Source organism: Mustela nigripes, chromosome 3 (genome assembly GCF_022355385.1).
Source record: "Mustela nigripes isolate SB6536 chromosome 3, MUSNIG.SB6536, whole genome shotgun sequence".
Classification (NCBI taxonomy): domain Eukaryota; kingdom Metazoa; phylum Chordata; class Mammalia; order Carnivora; family Mustelidae; genus Mustela; species Mustela nigripes.
The window spans coordinates 36209589-36232256 of NC_081559.1; the positions used below are offsets into that span (position 1 = coordinate 36209589).

The 22668-nt window shown below is 37.3% G+C and overlaps 1 protein-coding gene across 6 annotated transcripts in view; it reads right to left on the reverse strand.

Moving 5' to 3' along the window:
* The window catches only part of SPHKAP (SPHK1 interactor, AKAP domain containing), a 175085-nt gene that overhangs the window by 99443 nt on the left and 52974 nt on the right, over positions 1-22668 (reverse strand). For all 6 annotated transcript variants that reach the window (XM_059393648.1, XM_059393651.1, XM_059393653.1 and 3 more), the window contains one exon: positions 19724-19831. In XM_059393648.1, coding sequence (XP_059249631.1) covers positions 19724-19831 — 108 coding nt within the window. The remainder of the gene's footprint in view (positions 1-19723; positions 19832-22668) is intronic.

A 22668-nucleotide genomic window follows, 5' to 3' on the forward strand; every position in this document is an offset into this window, starting at 1 on the left:
GAGCCCGATGCGGGGCTCGATCCCAGGACCCTGGGATCATGACCTGAGCCGAAGGCAGAGGCTTTAACCCACTGAGCCACCCAGGTGCCCCTTTAGCAGCTATTTCTGTTATCATTTAATATCTTTTTTTTTTTAGAGCATATAATCAAAGACGTTGAATCAGAAATTACCAGAGCTATGATGCTGTGAGGAAGACCAAAGAATCATTCCCAATGACTTATGGTTATGTAGGATAGGACCACTCTGTAAAATATGAGACAAAATTAAAAAAAAAAAAAGCCATTTCAATGTTCAGTTTGCAAAAATTCCCATACAGGAGAACAAAGATAAGCTTCTGGAAATTAACCTCAAGGTCGAAGTTTCTATCATGTGTCCTTATGACCTTAAGCCAAGCAAGGTAGGTTGCATTTTTTGATAATTTGAAAAAAGGTGTAAGCAATTCAAAAGTTACTATAAATATATACCATAATTAAAAAGTGTTTTCTAAAGATAAAACTATTCTGTAATGGGATTCAACTGATATAATCTAACCATTATGTGTACTTTATATTAAACCCATGGAAAAAATAATTTTGAATTATTGAAGTCATCAGAAGTATTCCCTTGATTGTATATGACTCTTTTTTTCAGCCTACCTGCTTTCTTTTTCTTCCTTACTTTTCTTTCTTCTTTCCTTCTTTCTTTCCTTCCTTCTCCTTACATCTCTCTCTCTCAGTCTCTTTCAACATGCATTCCTGCCATTCAATTTTCTGTTCAGCATGAGATAACCAATGTTATCACAGAAAAAATGAGGTCATCTTATTTCAAAGCCAAGAAAATTTTGGGTCCAAAAGTAAAGACTGTGTCCAGTCACCATTGTAGTTTCAGGGAGTAGCACAAGGCCTATTGAGGAAGGAAGACCATAATTATGGTAGTAAATTAAAATTACAGAATATTTTATAAAAAATGGATTTCAAAAATGAAAGGATTTTTATAATAGCTATGTTTTTCTCTTGTGTCATGCATGTAATAACTTTTTAGCACATTGTTTTCTGGTATACACAGATGTGTCTGTTTTTCAAAATTAATAATGACTTAGTTTGAGCTCAGGTGTATAGCCCTGTTAACTTCCTGAAATGTGAGGCCCATAAATGAAGAAACATATCCTCTGATCCAAACCCCCTTTGAATTATCAAGGACTTACTTTCCTTTTCTAAAGAGCTGACCAGTGTTTGATTCTCTCTCTGAATTGCAAATCACACATCAAAGATTTTTCAGTGACTGCAAGCATGGCTTTTGCAATTTTTGGTAGGTTGTGATTAACAAGCTACAGTAAAATGGGATGACAAATTAAGGCTTACAGGACTAAAAATACTGTTAGTAATTACAGCTTTGAGAAAAACAAAGTCAAGGTTTATGCAGGAAGCAATATTGTTCTCCCCAAAGATGCCCAATTACTCTTCACCAAAAAAATATAAAACAAAAAAACCCTCAGTGTATCTCTGTGCAATTCTCAGATGTAAGTCAGTGAAAATGCTATGGAACGTGTAATTTCTTAGGACACTTTGAGTAGTTAAGTTAGAAGAAGCTAAGGAAGGGAGGCAAAAAAGGAGAAGCTAGAGGTAAAACAAAAAGATGTTACTAACATGAAACAAGAATAAAAAAATCTGTTGGGGGGTGCCTGGGTGGCTCAGTGGGTTAAAGCCTCTGCCACGGCTCAGGTCATGATCCCAGGGTCTTGGGATCGAGTCCCGCATCGGGCTCTCTGCTCAGTAGGGAGCCTGTTTCCTCCTCTCTCTGCCTGCCTCTCTGCCTGCTTGTGATTTGTCAAATAAATAAAATATTTAAAAAAAAATCTGTGGGAAATTATTAGGAAAAGTCATGTTGATAAAGATTCCAAATCATATCATGGCTTTATGCAATGAGAAGCAAGAGATTAGGCAATTAAAGTCTTGATGGTGGAAATAAATTCCTTCAAACACTTGATGCAAAAAAGACCTGGGAGTTTCTTTAAATAGAACAGACATAGTCTTCTTTTTATCCATACTAAACAATAAGGCAGAGAAATAGTATTTATCTTTCAAAGAGTTAGTTCTTTGTTCTAGCATACAGGTTGGCAAACTTTTTCTATAATGGGACACATAGTAAATATTTAAGGTGTGCAGGCCATAAGGTTTTTGTTTGCATTTAGTCAACCCTACTGTGGTGGTGAACAACCATAGACTATACCTAAGTGCCTGGGTGTGATTGTGACCCCATAAAACCTTATTTACAAAACAGGAAGTGAACCAGACTGTATTTTGCCAACTACTGCTCTAGAAAATCAAACTTATGAAATCGTGAGTTTACTTTCCCAATTAATCCTTTAGTTGGCAAAAGACATGGCCAGGAAGAGGCTGGTGGGCAAATGTAATTAGAAAATCTGGTTTGAGGCACCAACTCCATCACTTCATGATCCTGGACTAGCATTAAACTTTTTAAAACCCATGTGCCTCTCTTCCATAACAATACCTATTCTGGATACTTCATAAAGTATCTGTAAAAACTCAGGGAAATAGTATTACTAGTGGAAAAACTTTTTAAACTAAAGTATTATAAAGTTCTCATTACTAACCAGGGATAAGCGAGCAGAAAAATTGTTAGATAGGAACCTAAGATAGTAGGAATAAAACAGATGCAAATTTATGGAATCACTAAATATTCACTTTCAGAAGCCCTTCGTTTTTGTATAAAATGCAACAGACAGATTGTTCAGTTGCCATGAAATTAGAGGGCTAGAAATGGCTTAAAACAGTATGGAAACTATGCAGAAAGTGCTGGAAGAAAACACTCTTGATTTGATTGCCTGTGTCTTATTCCTGGCTCTACCTTTTACCAGCTGTGTGACTCAGATACACCACCCACGTCAGCCTCGCCTGGAGAAAATAATATTCCCTACTCTGTAGAAATGTTATACGAATTAATGAATCCACGTAATGTTCTTAGCAGAGCTGCCTGGCAGACCAGAAGTATTTGATAAACATCAGGCCTTTTTTTATTGAAAAGTTTCACCAAGTCATGTAAGTCTAGAATGGAAGAGCCTGTAGAGGTCATTTACCAGATGCCTGAATCACCTTTATGTGTTCATCCCATCTCTGAACACTTATGAAAAAGCTCATTACTTTGCCCAGAACTCAGTAGAGGTAGCAAATTTAATTCTATCATTATTATAGGAAATTTATTTCTTCACAGGAAAAAGAAAGCAGTGTTTAGATCTACTGCCTTTTTTCATTTCTCCTACACACGTCTAAGCCCTAAAACAATACACAGGGTCTTTCCACCTTAATATATGGTTGCCGCCAGATGTAGACTATAGAATGCAACACTGGCTAGGAAACCTTCCTTCACCTGCCTCTCAAAGGACTGGCTGACAAAACCCTGCTCATTTCATCTTGTAAGGGTAGGGTGTGTTATTAATTGACATTGATAATTAGTATTACTTTTTAAAAAAATTTTAGTTATTTATTTGAGTGGATGGTGGGGAGAGAGAAAGAGAGCAAGTGAGCACACATGAGTAGGAGGAAGGGGTGGAGGGAGAGGAAGAAGCAGACTCACCCTGAGCACTGAGCGGGACATGGGGTTTGATCCCAGGACCCTGAGATCATGACCTGAGCCAAAAGCAGACGCTTAACTGACTGAGTCATCCACACACCCCCAATATAAGGTTTTAAAAATTTTAAACAAAACATGATATTCATAACAGAGTAGCCCTACAAATAGGAAGGTAAATAAATGACTACACAGATTTAAAAGTAGCTTAACACCTGCATGAATTTTTCCCATCATTATCAATACACTAAGAAAACATCAAGTCCATTCATTTCACATTTTTTATATACTCCTACATAAATATTATTTAATGTATGTAAGCCAAGTTTTTGGTTGGTCTTATTTTCAAACGAATGAGCTGACATAAATTTTCATTCACCATAGGAATCCATTACTTCTGTACCATCTTAAATGTGAAGCTTTGTTTTAGGCAATCTCTAAAATGTTCACCCTTGATTAATTTTGAAAAGTGCTTTCAAAACTATAACCCAAGTAGACTTTGCTTAAACAAATTAATTCCTCCTTCAGCTTCCAGGCACATGAACAGGGCTTGAGTCCAATTCTGTGCTTTTCTTCTTTCAAATCACTTCTCTTTAGACCAAAGGGATCACTCCCTGGAAGACGAGTCAGAAGGAGTTATGATGGACAGAGGAAAAAGGGTATCTTCGCCGACAAGCTTACCAAAGGAAGAAAAATAGTCAATAAAATGGAGTTGTCATAAGAATAGCTTGAAGTCTGTGGCTTTGATTGATGAATTCCTTTTGCAGTTACTGAGGTAAACCAAAAATAAATCCCTATATCTTTTGCCTCTTAGGTCATTCAGACAGAATGTGTTTTCAGAGATGAAGCATCATAGCAACAGCAAATCTGCTAAGTTAACAGAATACCATGGTGAAGGTCAGTGTAAAATAAAAAAAGTAAGATAAAATAAAGGCAGAAACATTATGCTGCTCTCACTAATTGAGCAACATATCCCTTTCTTCCAATACTTCCTTGTCAAGAACAATGAATAAGCATTTGAAAGAGTCTTAAAACTGAAATAAACTTTTTTGAGCTCACATCCACCAGGTGACTTGGGAATTTGGGGTGATAAATGAAGTCCAAGCCTTAATTTTCTGATCGGCCTTTTAGCCTGCATCTACCTCATATTATTATCAATGTTCCTAGATTAAAAAAATGCAGTGACAGAGAATTATCTTTGCTATAGATAAATCTATCCATGAATTTCTGGTTGGAAAAAAAAATTCTAGTGTCTTTCAAGAATACATGACTAAAGTCTTGGGGGTTGGTAAAACAATTATATAGGAACAAATGGTGGCATAAATAGACAACTGGGCCTTCTGTGCAATTAGTACTACAGAGAATGACTCAGTTTTAGCTATTTGACATTTATCATCATTTGCCAGATCTCATTTCATGTTTAATCACCTTCCCGCCAACAACTAGATGGCAAATCAAGTCATGTAATATCTAGGGGAACATTTTAACAATGTTTATTTTGTGGGTTCACTTTGAAATTATATTCCTTAAAATTAAAAAAAAAATCAATGCTATTTAACAAGTTTTTAATGGCTGCTCTGGACATCGAGTGACCCCTGTTAAATGTTTTCAGAATAAAATAAACAAAAGTGTCTTCTGAAGTTGGACTCCATGTATTACAGGAAACTCCCATTCTCACCGCCCACCCCGCCCACCCCAGGGAAAATCTTGCTCTCTCTTGACTAACACTCACTCGTTAACTTTACACAAAAATGAAATGCTCTCAGATGGCACCTCCACCTGTGGCAGACTTGTATACAGTTGTTGCATCGCTAAGCTGTACATCTGAAGCTAACATCACATTGTGTGTTGACTATGCTTCACTAACAAAATAATAAAATACAAATAAATAAATTTTTTAAAATGAGATGCTCTTCTTCAGGGACAATATCAACTCTACCTTCAATAAGTCTGATTGTGAAAGGATATTAAGCTACCTTTAACTGGAGACTGGAAGCTCCTGACTCTAGAGTTAAGAGACCCTGCTTGGGTTACCAGCCTTCATGGTATAGAGTAACATGGGCTAGAAAAAGAAGCCACAGTGAGTTTCAGGTCGGGGATGACAGCATGGGGAACTCCAGGGACCAACTCCCCAGTGAAACAGATGGCAAAACCCATAAAAGCAAACATCTTAATTTTCAAGAAATTGTCCTCAGGACATACAGAAAATAAAGAAATATTTTTTAAGAAGATCTAACACTCAGAACAGGGAAAGTCTGTAGCATTTAACCCATTTAAACCACAGCTCACTTTCTTCTTTCCCTGCCTCCCCTTCACCCAGTTCAAACTGACAGGGCCATTTAGGTTCCCCTTCCCCTCCCAAACAAGGGTTACTGTCTCTTACCGAGATTCAGAGATGGCCAGCATTTCTCAACCCGCCTAACTCTGAATTGAAGAGGTTAAATTCTTGGGGAGTAAAGCCAAGAAGTCAGGGGCTTCTTTCCTCCATCTGGGCCCCACTCAGGGGCTACCCCAGAGCTGGCAGACTGATAACACTGAGGCCATGACCACCCTTACTCAGCCTGCTTGTAGAACCGAGGTTCAAGGGGCACCCTGGACTGAGAGCTCTGGAGGCTACTGCCCCACCCAGTACTTGGAAAATTGATTCAGAAAGTTTGTACCCTGGAGGAAATGTAGTCTGTGACAAAGGAGAGCTCAGAAGCTCTCCCCAAAGGAACAGAGATTATCTGAAATGGAATCTGTGGAAGTTCAAGATAAGGGCACTCTCAAAAACAGGAGCTCCTCTTAATTAAAATCAACAAGCCAAACTGCAGGCCAGTCAGTTTACTAGAGGGAACCAGGAAAAAAACATAGCTAAGAAGATCCCTCATAGGGTCAGAGTAAAACTCAAACCTGGTCTCAAAAATTATGCCTGCCTAAATTTAATTGGATCAGATGGCTGAGCAATGTAAGCTCTAGAGCATTGTTAAAAGCAACAGAGCAGTCAGCTGGTAAAATAGTAAAGTCAAACAGGCAGGGGTATAATATCAAATGAAGCAGGCAACTTAAAAGAAAGATCAGAAGAAGACAAAGAGAGACTTGCTAAGACCAATGTCATCCTAGGTGACTGTGCCTAGGTCCAAGGCTGTGCATCTCTGAGGAGTGACACCAAAGGTTTCACACTATAGTGGGAAAATAAATTTCACTAAAGCAACCTGGCCTAATCAAAAACAAATTTTAAAAAATCAAATAACAACAAAACAAGCCCAGGAGAGAGAGGGAATCAGTGTTCAGAGTTGCTATATTATCTAAAACGTCCAATTTTCTAAGCTTCTTAAGATGCAGAGATTCTTTGCTAGTATTTCCATACCCCTCAAAGGGTCTGGTAGAGTAGTCTGCACCTAGTAAGACCCAATAAATGCTAGATGGATGAATAAGCATAGACTTGAGATGAGATCTTAATGAAATTTATACCTATGAATGATGATATAACCAGCTATGTCAGATATAATCGACAGTAATTTATATTCAAACATGTGACAATCTTAAACTTAATAAAAACAACCAAAAAAGCTAAGTATCTTAGAACTTCTCAATAATACTAATTTAAGGTCTCAGCTTGGATTACTAATGCAAATCTTTTCTGCCAATCTTATAATGAAGAAATTATACTTTTTATGACATTTTGATACAATAATTATATTTTACAGAGCAGGGGACCTACCATAATATTGAAAAACTAAACTCATTGCACTGAGAGCTGTTGGATTTGGGGTTTGGACTTGGCCTTTCTACTAATTCACTCCATAGCCCTGAGTAATCCCTTCTCCTCATTGCAATCTTCTCTTCTCTCCTAAAAAGTGGGAGGGATGGGCAATATATCTTCTTAGGTTTATTCCAACCATTGGGTTCTACGACATCGCAAATGGAAGCTTAGCTACTTAGTTTGACATAATAGGAAAACACCAGTGCATTCTGTTTTCTTAGCATGTGGTATAAATATGTGTTCCAGTTAATATTATATTTTGGTGCTACCAGTAGGCTCTGGCAAATAAATACTGTGTTTCCAATGTCAAAGTTTGCCAATGTCAAAGTGTTTCTTCACTGGCCTGTGATTTAGTGTAGCACTTTAAAAAATCAGGAGAGTGATGGTGAATCAGCTTCTTTGGAATTCATATTCAGTCCAATTGCAAACTAGAGCCATGGTCTTGAATTAGACACTGAACTGATTCACCAGCCCCTGGAGGTATTCTGTGATGCTGAGGGTGGTAGTGGGGACTGGGGATGTAATTTATTCCTACCACCAGAACCTTAAAATAAATCTAGGAATTTGTTGCTGCAGAAAATTTCAGGAGAAAAAGATACCAGGGTGTTTTTTGCCCCCCCACCACCACTGTGTTTGCTTTTGATTTTTGCATGTTTAAATCTTTAGAAGAAATATGTGGGGCATTAGGCAATAAACTAGTGACAGTGAGAATGGAAATGCACAGCCAGACTTGAAAAATCAAAACAGATTTTGGTAACCAATTAGAAATGAAAAGTAAAGGAGAAACACAAGATGAGTGTGATTCTAAGGAGCATAGCATGGGAAATGTGTAGGTTACAAAACCATCAATGGAAATTGAAAATTTGGAGGGCAGTACATATTTTTAGATACTTAATTCTAGTTATACTGAATTTGGGTTATTTCTGAGATGTTTGGCTGGGTGTATCCAGCAAGTAGCTAGAAATAATTCTATAGTACACAGATAACGTCACTGGCATATAGATTTGGCTAAAGTCATGAGGTATGGATGAACATGAAAGCAGTGAAAGCAGTCATGAAAAAGGGACCAGGCTTTTGCACAGACCTTTGGAAAACGCCACCACAAAGTGCCAGGTGGTGGAGAGCAAAAGTTCAGAAATAAAACAAAGAAGTAATGACCCTAGAGGCAGGAAAACAATTAGAAGAAAAATGTTCCTGAAGCCATGAAGAGCTAGTTTTCAGAATCTGGGTGGTGGTATGAGTTCAGTGCGTTCTGCTAAGTATTATAAATAGTGAAAATACATCAGTGGATTTGGTGACATGGATAAGAGCAATTTCAACAGAATTGTGAGACAGCCAGGTAGTAGACAGGTAGCAGAGATAGTACACTTTTTATTAGTTTTTAAGTTTGGTGATCATGGAATATATGATGGGATGGTTTCACAGGCAGAGAGGACTAGGAAAGTATCTTTTGTTTGTCCTAATATGTGCTTTTTAAGGAAGATTTGGAGTAACATAAGTATATGTAAGAATGGAAAAGTATATATAAGTAATAACAGCACAACAGTGAATAGTATTTTTATTAAGAACGATGACCACTTTTTCTTTTAAGACAAAGCGATTTTGAAGGAATGCAATATTAAAGTAATTGACACGCTAGCTGTTGGTTCCTAAAAAGTAAGGAATGCAGGAAATTACAGTGAGTTTCCCAGGAATTAATCTGAAAGAAGAATGCAATATTTTTCCCTAAGTTGTCATGAATAAGCAATGCTTAAAAGTTGAAATGACTGTTTTGTATGAACATAGTTGGACTAAAAAAGTCTGTAAGAATTTTTGAGGCAAGAGGCTGGCTCTAGGGTAGTCTAGCACAGGAAAATAGCATGGGCAAAGGGAAACTGATATTTGAAGAATGGCAAGTATTTCAATGAACTTGGGGAAAGACAGTAGCTGAGAGAGAGGGCTAATCAAAAGACAAATTTGGACAGGGCAGATGGTGAAGGGTCTCATAGTGGACGCTTGGGCCCAAATCTTTTGGACCACTCTTTTTTGGTTGGGTCTTCGTGAAGTGAATTGTTTATGTACTAGAACAACACTTTCAATAGAAATATATTCTACATAATATTATAAAAAATGTATATAATATATAGTATATATTATATGTATATGCATACATGAATATATGTACTTATATGCACACATATGAATAAAGGAAATAAGCTGACATAATTGATGTCCACTGTCCTTTATTTTCCAGATTAATCAAGACTTTATTTTCCAAATCATCTTTTAGAGAGAGTACTCATCTTTCAGAGAGTACAGAAGATGGTCTTGTCTATTCATGGAGAGTGGTAAAAACCTGGACAAGCTAATTTAGGTAATGAGAAAGAGGGTTGTAATAATGTACTTGGTCCTACACTAACAATTTTTGAGCTGGAGAGCACTTGAGGGATTGTTTAGTGAAGGAAGTCCTGAATTCAAAGGCAAATAGAAACTGGCAGGTAACAAGAATGACAAAACAAGTGTTTACCTGATGAAATGGCAGCTTTCAGAAATGAGTGCTACCAGCTCATTCTATCCAATAGATGTGCTCTGTTTTGTTCATACAACATTGAAAGAAAATTTTATAACTGTTCAATTTTTAGAAATCAGATTTCATGTAGATAACAAAATTTCTGAGTTCTCTTAAAAATGAGACCTTCAACCCAGGGTCCATATTCTCATTTGGAATTGAAATGGGCTGATATGGTCATTCTTTTTGGTTTGTGGTAGAAAGGGTGGAAAGAAATAATCTGGGTACCAAGAGTTGATCCATCAGGCATCAGAATTGGGGCACTATTCTTTCTTTTTGCTTTCTAGTTATCTGTTATGTAACTGCATTGTATTTGATAAAAGAAGGAAGATACGTTGTAAATAAATGTACTACACCTCAATCTAAAAATTGGTTGCCTGGGATGTTCCAGTGATACTGGAATCTATGTATGGTAGAGGCAGCAGCCATAAATTAATGGACCTTGACCCACAGGTAGCTATTTTGAGTTGGTTTTGATTGTCCCATGAATTTTCCTTTTCAGTCCTCCCTCCCAGTGCATATGGCCAATGATGGGGGTGGGGGTAATAGGTGAGCGAGAATCACTTGGGAGTAGTGGAGGTTTTACTTTCCCTCCGTGGCTCTGCAGGCATGAGGGCAGCTCAAGTTGAAGCCTATGAATAGCAGATATTTTAGGAGAGACTAGGGGTTGTAGTTGGAGAAACTTTAGAGCAGCAATTGCAACTGGGTTAGATTTTGCCTTCATCCACCACCCCAGCCAGGAGAGATTGGCAACATCTGGAGGCATTTTTGGTTGTTACAACTGGAGACTAGATGCTACTAGTATCTACTGGATGGAGGCCAGGGATGCTGTTAAATACCCTCATATGCACAAAAAACTCCCCCTACAACAAAGAATCATCCAGCCTAATCCAACAATAGGGTCAAAGCTGATTGATCCTGCTTAAGAAGAAATCATCCCTGTGTGCCTAATGAAACTACCAGAGCCACTATTGACTTAGGTTGTCTGCTGAATTATTGTTTTAAACTAAATCTAAGGCACAACTTAGCAAGGGCAAACCTTCCTTAGTCTCTTCTGGCCTTTCAGATGTTTCTGGAAAGAACACTGAATGCCTTGGGGTTATCCGACCCAATTTCATCATGACAGATTTTATGGACTAGCCATTGTGTTTGGTACTGTCTGAAATGTAAGGAAAGGGCTGTCTCTGGTCTTAATAAGAGAGTAATATTCAAATACGGAAGGGCAGAAATTCTTCTCTTAGCACTTTCATATTTCCTAATAAACCTGGAGGTTGAGCTTATATGGTTACAAAAGAGAGAAATAGTTTTCCAGAGGCTCTGACCTAGAAAGCAGACATCCTACCATAGTTATTAGTGAGGCCCACTTTTTAAATTTCTTCTTCTTGGGGCACCTGGGTGGCTCAGTCATTAAGTGTCTGCCTTCAGCTCAGGTCATGATCCCAGGGTCCTGCGATCCAGTTCCACATGGGGCTCCCTGCTCAGCAGGAGGCCTGCTTCTCCCTCTCCCACTCCCCTTGCTTGTGTTCCCTCTCTCAGTGTGGCTCTGTCAAATTAATAAATAAAATCCTTTCTTAAAAAATTCTTTTTTTTTTAACTTGATAGTCTAAGTTGTAAAAAAAAAAAAAAATGCTATTACTTCCAACTAGTTTTCTTGGGATTCTGGAAGAACTGATTAAGAAAGACATGTTGATCCAAACAAACAATTCTACTAAAAAGAAATAGAAATTATATAGTCAATATCCTTAAAGCTGAAAGGTATTTAATGAGGAACATTGTTTATTGTTTTCAGTTTTTCTTGATTGATAGGCTTTCCATTCAGAGGAAAATTGCTATAATAGCAGGAATTGTATGAAATTTGAAACTCAAAGCTATTCTAAGCTATTTTAATAATGCATTTTTCTGTCAAAATGAATTTTAAAGAGACAGTTAAGAAATGGCATGAATACCAAGGTTTAAAAGTACACTCAGGTTTATTCATCGTACTATACTTGAAGCACAAAAATATCAGGATACATAAAATGCTCCATTTTGTATTTGAAACTCAGGTTTACATGCTTAAATAATAATCTCTTGCTTTTGGGGGGGGACCCTGGGACATGGGGATCACCATTTGAGCACTTATCAGAATACCTCATGCTCAGTTGAAAACCCTTTTTTCTACCTACATACCCTCTCTGGTTTGACGGATCTTCTCTACTCTCCGAGGGTCCCTGTGAAGACCCTCAACTCTTATCTCTCAATCTGATCTTGCCGACAACACTAAGTTGTACACCCAACTACCAACTTGACATTTCCACGTGGATGACTGAAAGACATTCAGCACCATCCTCCTTCTCCCACCCCAACTTGCTCCACCATTACAGTCAATGAACCTCCATCCATCTAGGAGCTCAAGCCCAAACCATAGTACTTATTCTTGACTTCCCTCTTTCCTTCATCCAACTGATTAACTTGTCTTGTTTAATATATACTATGTACAATTTTGGAGTCCTTTTTTTTTATTTAAAGATTTTATTCATTCATTTGACAGAGAGAGATCACAAGTAGGCAGAGAGGCAGGCAGAGAGAGAGGAGGAAGCAGGCTCCCTGCTGAGCAGAGAGCCCGATGCGGGGCTCGATCCCAGGACCCTGAGATCATGACCCTTTTATTTACAAACCTTTGTAAAGAATGTATTAATCTTCACGGTATTAATGTCCAACATTTATTTAACCATTCCTATATTTTGGGTCATGCAAGATTTTTCTATTTTTTGCCATCACATGTTGTTGAGTTCATTGAATACCTAGGCATGTTTACTATGTGCAGGCACCGTTCTAAAACTTTAGACATGTTAATGCATCTAATCCTTAACAATCCACAAGATAAATACTATAACATCTCCCTTTGACAAATGAGAAATCTGAGACACAGAGAGACTAAACAGCTTGCTTGAGATTATACAGCTAGAAAGGGGAGGTGGGATTCAAATCAAAGCAGCCTGACTCCAGAGTCCATGTTCTAAATCAGTCTGGTATGTTGTGCTGGGTTCATTACCTTGCAAGCTGACTGTATTTTAAATCAGTCCCTATGTAACTCTGGTCATTTCTTTAGAATCTATTTCCAGAAGTGGATCAATAGTCATAAATATTTAAAATGTTTTTGATAGTACACATTACAAAGATTTTCTTCAGAAATATTTTACTAACTTTGTCAACTTCCACTCCGTATGTTGGGTTGAGAGGGCCCTCTTAACTGTGCTTACATCAACACTGGATATAATAACTTTACAATCTTAACCAGCTTTTTGGAAACAAGTTCTATAAGAGTTATAGTTGATTATCCTTGGTTATTAGAGCAGTTAATTATTTTTTCAAGTCTAAATTAACAATTGTGTTATTCTGTAAACTTTTAAAAGATTTTATGTATTTATTTGAGGGAGCGAGCACAAGCTGGGGAGAAGTGCTGAAGAAGAGGGAGAAGCAGACTCCCCGTTGAGCAGGGTACCAGTGTGGGGCTGGATGACAAGACCCTGGGATCACGACCTGAGCAAAAGGCAGATGCTTAATCCAATGAGCCACCCAGGCGCCCTTTCAGTGAATTTCTTATGTTTGGCTTTTTGCCGACTTTGATATCAGATATTTCACTTTTTCATAATGAATTCTGGCCCTTCTTTATCATTCTTTATGCATTGAGTCTAACACCTTGAGACTATACACACACACACACACACACACACACACATTTGTTACTTTGTTTTTCATTTTTTTTCTATTGTTTACTGAAGTGTAAGCATCTAAAAATTGGTTTCTGGAGCTGCATTGAGCTTAAATAGTCATACAAATAACCACCTAGATTTCCCTTTTAATCCCTTTTCATATTATGAATTATTGGAAGTCTTATTCCACCTGTTTAACTAATATTTAAATATACACTGTAATTCCTTGAGCCACTAAATAAAATCAAGGATCTTAATTTTTATTGTGCAGCATTTTACCTACAATATAGCGACAGAATACGAACTCAATTTCCGATTCAAATAAACTTGTAAAAACTCCCTCCTAGTTTGGATCCATGGCCTAGGTCTAATGTCTACACCCATATTACTACTGTACTATTTGGTCACACACTGTAGGTGCAGACCTCAAGTTGTATCAGAAGCTCTACCTCAGGGGCACCTGGGTGGCTCAATGGGTTAAAGCCTCTGACTTTGGCTTGAGTCATGATACCAGGGTCCTGGGATTGAGCCCTGCATCGGGCTCTCTGCTCGGTGGGAAGCCTGCTTCCTCCTCTCTCTCTCCCTGCCTGCCTCTATGTTTACTTGTGATCTTTATCTGTCAAGTAAACAAATAAATAAATATTTAAAACAAAAAAACAAACAAAACTCTACCTCAGTTCAATTTATCAAGTTTCTAGGTGTCAGTTTCCCATGTGTGACCTTACAGATTTAGAGACATCTGGTTGCTTTGGTGGTGGGGTTCTTTTATCTATCACCCCTCTGTGTCATGCCTTACTATAAAGTGTTCTTTCTAATTCATGGACTTCTAGAGTCTTGGTCAAGTTTAGTGGAACTTTTTTCACTGAGAGTCAACACTTTCTCTGGGACTCGTGGATTTCCCAGAAAGCCTCAGGAACTACTGCTCAGGGCCAGGTGAGGTCACACAGACCAGTTGTGGGCATCTGCTCGATGGTACCCCAAGCTGCCTTGCTTTCTGTTTCATCTAGGGCTGGATTAAGAAGCAAGTCTCCAAAAAATTCTTCTGGATCAATCATGGGTAGGGGAGGTGGGTACAAAAACCCCTGGAAATCAGCATAGACAAAATGTAATTTACCAGAACTTCTGCTCAAGAGCAGTCCTGGATGAAGTTGGCAGGAATAATCTACCAGGGCTAAGGGTTGAGAGCTCCCTCTCAGGTGGGCAAGTGACCCCTGACAGTCCCTATACTGCCTCCTGAGAGTGGATTCCCTTAAATACAGAGCATTTGTTCTGCTCAGGCTGCCTGACTTCCACTGTCAGCATTTGGTTTTTCATTTCTATGGGGGAAGCATTAACTTCTCCTTGAAAATTGTTGAATAAATATTTAAAGAACATTATTGTGCAGTTGGTACCAAATTATGAGCCTGAACAAGGGTTTCTGCAGCTCTGGGTTCAATCCTGGTTTTAAATATTTATATTCCACATTGAAATATGCAGGGGTAAAGGGACATCGTGTCTGCAGATCCTTCTCAAAAGTTTTAGAAAAAAAAAATTCTATATGGACACTTACACATAGATGCATATACACACACAAAGGGAAGGATAAGCAAAGGCAGTAAAATGTTAGTATGCGGGAAATCTGAGAATTCTAGAAATTTCTGCAATTTTTCTATAAGTCTAAAATTAAAGAATTTAAAAAATAACTTCCAAACCTGATATTTTAAGGAAAAAAACATTAAAGTTCATAGAAAGCTTGGTAAACACCTAGACAAGATAATGTAAAATGTCCTTTCATTGTTCTATTATATTTTTCCTGAATCATGGAAGTCTAGATTTTTCTATAGATCAGCATACCAAGTAGAGTGTTTGTCTCTTACATAACTTACCTTTTTAAAAATTTTATAATAGACTTGGTATAGAAATATTTTGAGAAATAATATAGAATAAAGAACAGTCATCCAAGATGCCATTTTGTCATTTTTGCCACTGAGTTGCATTGACATCAGAAGCTCACTAAACAGCTGTCAAATATCTTCATAGTTTTGCAATATCATGTGTGGGATGTTGAAGCCTGCCTGAGAATTTAATTTGTTTATTTAAGAATTGAAGGCAAATGTAACACATTTTCAAATACTGTGATTCGTCAATTAAGATGTACACGGGAAGTGTAATTTATTTGCAGGATGATAGCCAAGTCTTAAAATGACCAGTAAGGAAAGATACTGACAGTAGCTATAAATAGAAATAATGTGAATTGTCAAGGTAATTTTAATGAAGCAATAAAACAAAAGAGATTTCTGAAAAAAAAAATTAGATGTGAGTAAATAGCAAAGGGTAAGAGCAAATTAAAAAGTAAATTAGTTTTAAATTAAAAAAAAAAGTCAAGAGACTTGAAAAGTCCAATTCCTACTCCTTGTGTTAAGGACCTCTATTAAGATAATGCCTCAGCTGTTGGGTTTGGAAATTGGCTTCCAATTCCATTAACCTCCTCCACATTTCCTTCGTTTAAATAATCAGGTTAGGGTCACTTGGATGGCTCAGTCGGCTAAGCATCCAACTCCTGATTTTGGCTCAGATCATGATCTTGAGGTTGTGAAATGGAATCCAGCGTTGGACTCCTCTCTCAGCTCGGGGTTGTTTTGTCTCTCTCCCTCCCCCTTTTCCCCTTCCCTTGCTCTTTCTCTCTCTCTCTCTCAAACAAAAACATAAAATCTTTTTAAAAATCAGGTTAAAAAGAAGACTCTGAAGGTTAAGGTTGCTGTATTTTTTTTTTCGGGAAGACAAATCAGAAAGAAAATGAAATTATATAGTTTGAGAGGAGAATTCTATTTAGGAAAACATAAGCAGGGGGTGCCTTGGTGGCTCAGTGGGTTAAAGCCTCTGCCTTCGGCTCAGGTCATGATCCCAGAGTCCTGAGATCGAGCCCCGAATCGGGCTCTCTGCTCAGGAGGGAGCCTGCTTCCCTCTCTCTCTCTCTGCTTGCCTCTCTGCCTACTTGTGATCTCTGTCGAATAAATAAATAAAATCTTAAAAAAAAAAAAAAGGAAAACAAGCAAATTGTTTATAATTGATACCTAGTGAAAAACATTCAAGGATGACCTCTAGGGGGCTGCTTGAACCAGACTTCCTGGCAAGTTATTCTGTTTGGTATATCTGACTGCTTCAAACTACTCTTCATTAAGGCTCTTCATTTTAGCTGTGAAATGAATGCAGTTCTCTATTGAAATAGTAACTAAAAAAAAAGAAAAAGAAAAAGAAAAAAACTCATAACAGTCTTACTGACCCATGTGCACCATACTCTGAAGGTTTTCCAAGTCTGAGTTTGTCCCTCAATAAAAATTTTAAGTGGAAGTCTTGAATTCAGAAAATGTTGGTATGCTGAGGTTCTGAGTTCTAAGAAACTGCAAGTCCAGACACTTGGACTTCAGTATGTTGGATCCTAAGCCAATAGAAGTTGGATCTGAAAAAGTTGGCTGCTAATTTTGATCAGGAAGAAATCAGTTTAAGAAGCAATGATTAACATAGAGCTATGAACAGAGTACGAAGTGATAAAATATGAGCCAACATTGCTACAGGTTTCTCAGATTCTGTTCTGGTTATTTGAAAAGAGATTTGGCTTTGGGATGATTTTATTAAACTGAATTTTAAAATGAAACTTGAATGAAGACATGATTTTAAAAAACAGTAATTTTTCCCTTAAATTATACCTTTCATTTCCATCCTGCCATGGAGAACTTGTTTTTGAAAGGCAATAAAGAACATTAATTAATAAAACCCTAACACCCCCCCCCCCCCAAATCCTGACCATTTTGGTCACTCCTATATATTGTTTTGATTAAAAGGTCCTGGTCCTTATTAGATATCTCCATGGTTCACCTCTGTTTTCTCTCTAGAATTGCTTCCCTTCAGCTCTGGACTCTGTTTCCTCTTTTCATCCTAGAAATCTGTGCCAAGTCAGAAAGAAATAAAGAAAGAAAGGATTCACACTTTAAGAAAAAGGAACTAAAGGATACTTTCAAGAGATTGGGACAATTTAGGACTGCAAAATAGGGATTTCAAAATTTCTTTTAGCTTTAGAGTCATGGGTAATTTTTATAAACATGTGGGAAAACAAAATTTCCAGTATACCTTTTATTAGTGTTTGGGTTTTTCCCCTTTTGGAAAGAATAGAAAGAACTGTAAAGGCAAGATGAATCAGCTCAACTTCACTATTGTCATCTGACAATATATATATTGTCATATATATATATGTCAATATAATATAAAGGGACAAAGATTTAAGGAAGGAAGTCATGTGGTTTTAAGCCCAAATTTGAATCCACTGGGACTGGTGGGGAGTGGGAGAAGAATTCTCTTCACTTAGGGAGACCCAATGGTAATCTTTAATCTGGCTATAAATTTAGCATTTCTAATTGCAGATCTTTAGTCCAGATTCCAAAAATGTAAAGATTCAAGAAGACCTCTTCACCTTCCACTGCACAATTTTTAGGGCCCCAAATTTCATGCCTTCTCCAAATGGGAGCCTTCATTTTTTAAAGGTTTTATTTAGTTATTTAATTGGGGGGGCAGGGGAAGAGAATCTCAAGCAGACTCCCAGCTGAGTGTGGAGCTCAACTCAGGGCTCTATCTCACAACTCTGAGATCACCACCTGAGCAGGAAGAATCAAGAGTCTGATGCTTAACGGACTGAGCCACCCAAAGTGCCCCTCCGAGTGGGACACTTCTTAATACAGGAGCTGCTCAGATGACAGTTTTTTCCAGAATGTAGCTGGAGAGATTCTACCCTCCATTTCTCTTCCTTTTACAATGGACAGCTGTGTGATTAGAAACCTGTATCCTCAGATGCCTGCATTTTCTAACTGACCTCAGAAGTGAATTTGTAAAGGAGGTTATCACTGTTAAATTACCTGCCACCTAATCCCTTTGGTTTTCCCCAAAGATTTCTGGACAGCAACCAGTTATCTGGATAAAGGATTAAACATTCTAGAAGTAGTGGGATTAAAGTCATTTGCATAAACAGAGATTGAAATAAGTCTGTTGAATTGACTCTGCTTTCCTTGCACGATGAGACTCTGCAGTGTGAAATGTTTTACATCCTCTGTCTGCCAGTACTGGTTCTGCCTATTTTATATAAAAAGCTTCTTCATCCCATTTTCAGCTTCCTTCTTTTTTTGTTTTATTTTTTTTTTCTTTTAACAGAAATGATGGCATTCAACTTACCTCCAAGAATAGCTCAGAGCTGAAGTTCTCAGTTTAGTCATGAGAATTACATTTCTTTCCACTTTGGAAATGCTCTACCTCAGTCTCTGTAATTATGACCCCATAAGGGCTAGGTTATTTCAATTAGAATGAAATATGTGACTTTGTAGAACATACAGGAAGGAGCATATTTCTTTTCTTTTCTTTTTTTTTCAATTTATTTATTTTCAGAAAAACAGTATTCATTATTTTTTCACCACACCCAGTGCTCCATGCAATCTGTGCCCTCTATAATACCCACCACCTGGTACCCCAACCTCCCACCCCCCACCACTTCAAACTCCTCAACAGGAAAAATAAATCATATTATTGATTTCTCCTATCAAGAATATGTACCCACATATTAAGATAATAATTTTGTTTATAAGAACATTTCTTTCTTATAAACATTTATTTATAAGAACATGCCTTGAAAAGGAAGGTTTTGTATGTAAAGCTCAGCTCCTGTATATTAAAATTCATGGCTTCATAGTTCTTGTGTTGAAAAGGTTTTCAGATGATGACTATAACTTATAAGAATGGTAGAAAATTTCTATACAATTTTCATGTTGGAAAATAACCTACTAGCAGCAATTATAAAATATATTGAAAAGAATCCAAGAGAGCACTTGAATGGTCTCTTATTTCTCATCATCCAGTTCTATTTCTGAATCTCTTTCTCAGTAAGTTTTGAAAATATAAACATCGTTTTTCCTTTTCAGAGAACTGATCAGGTTAATTAACCCGTTGAAATGAGCAAAATGAGCGTAGAGACAAGAGCCCAGCATGACATTTTGTTAATGGTCCATATAAACCTGTTATGCATTTTCAAAACGATACTTTCCTAACCTTGTATTTAATGAATTATGAAACTTCCATCTTTAGCATGAGCACACGCGCCGGACTCCCTGCTTTCTCAAATTATACCCTGAGAGAGTTGTGTTTACTTACAGAAGCACAGTTTTCAGACTTGTCTTCCACAAAACCGATCTGGCAGGGAGTCCTCTGATTCTGTAGCCAGTAGTCTGTAGACTCGAGCAGGCTGTTGCTGCAAAGAACCTGGAGGGAATCGAGAAAATCTTCTTAGTGTTACATGGCCAGATTTTCTAGTTTAACAAGCAGCTGTTTTCTGAAGGATCTGTAGGTGTTTTCTTCACATCAGAGCATCTGGATACTGGAAAAAAACTTACATGACAAAAGCACCTCTAGAATGTGTAAAATATTCAGCCAGTTGTTGGTTTGAGAGGAATACGTTGATGTTAATACTAATGTTCCTTCTGTCATCAAATCCAGTATCTGGGAACTTCAATGATGTTCAACCTGTGGAAACTTCAAATGATTATTTTGGGGTATGGTACAGTTGACAATGGGGATCAAAGTTCATTTTAGTGGCAGTGTTGGTGCACTCTGGGGACATTTTCAATCTTAAAAAATTTAGTGTTTTTCCTTTTGGTGCAGTATTGCTACTGAAATGATATGCTTTCAGCTTCAGCTTTGCTAACATGTCTGTGAAACAGGGTTCAATTCTTTGTTTTTTTAATAGGGTTCAACTCTTACAGAATACCTAATGTACTTTGTTAAGTTCAAAAATTATTAAGGATAAGTAAATGTATCATGACAGTCATTTTCCATGTTGAAACAGCACAGTAAAACAAAACAAATTTGAATTTATGAACCAAACAAACCCAAATATGATTAACAAATAACTGGTTTCTGGGCTTGGATTTTAAAGCAAGGAAGAAAAATTTTATTTCTGTGACAAGACATTTTGAAGTTGCAATCTCATGAATAACCAAACAATTCAAATTCTAATATGTCTTAACACTACCCAAACAGTGTATAAGATTTTTCCCAACTTATGCGAGATTTCCAACGTTCCCCTGGTGCCCTCTACTTTATTAGGGTACACGTCTGCTAATATTTGACTCACTACCTTCACTTGAGCAATAGAATAGATTTAATCAGTTTGGTTATTGCCACAAAAATAGAATGACACTTCAATTACATACCATCTGTATAACAAAGGATTGTTATGCTGTACAGATAAAAACGTGTGAATTTTTGTCTGTGTGAGTTAACCAAATATAATTCTCGTATATTTTCCAAAACACTTCTTTTTTATTTTTGCTGAGAAATATTACTACCTTTAAATCTTTTCTCACTCAATGTTTATTATTACTAGAGATGACAGATTCCATTGTCTTTTTCTAGAAGAATACAAAGAGGCATGCAGAGGACAAGCAGGTAATTTTGAATGATGAACTTAGGCTATGACTGTGAACTAAAGCTGACAACAAGAGCTTCTCAGTTCTCTTGCACATTTTACCTAAACTGTAGTTCTCAAAGTGCAGGCTGGGCCTCCAGGGGTCTCTGAGATCTTCCAAGGAGGCCAGCCATCAAACTATATTTAAAATAACAGGAAGACTTTATTTGTCTATTTCACCATGATTGTCTCTTAAGGTTCCCGTGGAGTTCTCCAGGACCCATGACAGTGTAAGGGCACAACTGACCGCATGCAGAAGCCAAGAGCAGAGTCTGGCTGTCTTATGTCAAGGGAGATATTAAGGAGATTTGCTAAATTCTAAAATGAAATCACTCCTCTTCTCACTAAAAGATTTTTTTTTTTTAAGATTATTTATTTATTTATTTGACAGAGAGAGATGACAAGCTGGCAGAGAGCCAGGCAGAGAGGCAGGCAGAGAGAGAGTGGGAGGCAGGCTCCCTGATGGGCAGAGAGCCCGAAGTGGGGCTCGATCCCAGGACCCTGAGACCATGACCTGAGCTGAAGGCAGCGGCTTAACCCACTGAGCCACCCAGGTGCCCCTAAAAGTTTTTTTTTTTTTTTAAATAACACTTTAATTTTACATAAAAAACATGCATATTAATTCCTGCCTTGTTGATTTTAGCCATTTTTTTAAATAAAGACAACGTAGTGTGGCTATATACTATGGAATATTACACAGCCCTAAAAAGACTGAAATCTTGCCATTTGCAATGACATGGATGGAACTAGAGAGTATAATACTAAGCGAAATAAGTCATATGTAGAATTTAAGAAATAAAACAAATGAACAAAGTGGGGAAAGAGAGAGAGGGAGAAATCAAAACACAGATTCTTATCTATACAGAGTCAAGTGATGCTGGTCAGAGGAGTGGGCATGGGGGGAATAGGTGAAATAGGTGATGGAGAGGAAGGAGTGTATCTGTCCTGATGAACACCAGGTGTTAAACAGAAGTGTTGAATCACTATATTTACACCTAAAACTCATATTACTTTGTATGCTAACTGGAATTTAAATAAAGACTTAAAAATATGCATGTTAATATGTAATGTGTTTATTATTGTTTTCAAAGTATTTTTAAAATAAAAATTATTATTATTTTAATGTAAATAATTTTTAAAAACCTTTCTTAGCTTTAATTGATAATTTGAAAAATGTCAGAAAGTACAACCCCTATAAACAAAAGCTTCACAAGGTCCTCAATAATTTTCTTAGAGTGTAAGGGAATTTCAATCCCCTCCCCCTCAAAACTGAAAACTATTGATCTAGACTCACTTTATTTAAAGTAGAAAAAGGCACTTGGTCCACCCCACTCCTCACTGCTAATCACTTTCTCTTCCAGCATGTAATAGAGTTGAGCATGGGTATGAGGGGTCCAAGTTGAAATCCTAGCTTAGTCATTAATGGTAGAATAATCTTGGGCAGCTAACTTCAATTCTGATTTCAGTTTGCAGACCTCCAGATGGAGAAAATAATACTCACCTGGTGGGATCATTGAATATTCAGGGCGATGACAAGTGTCTTACACTGTGGCATGCAGATAGCAGGTTATCCTCTTAATACGTGCTTTTCACTATTGCTATTTGAAATGAACTACAAAGGAAAATAGAAAAT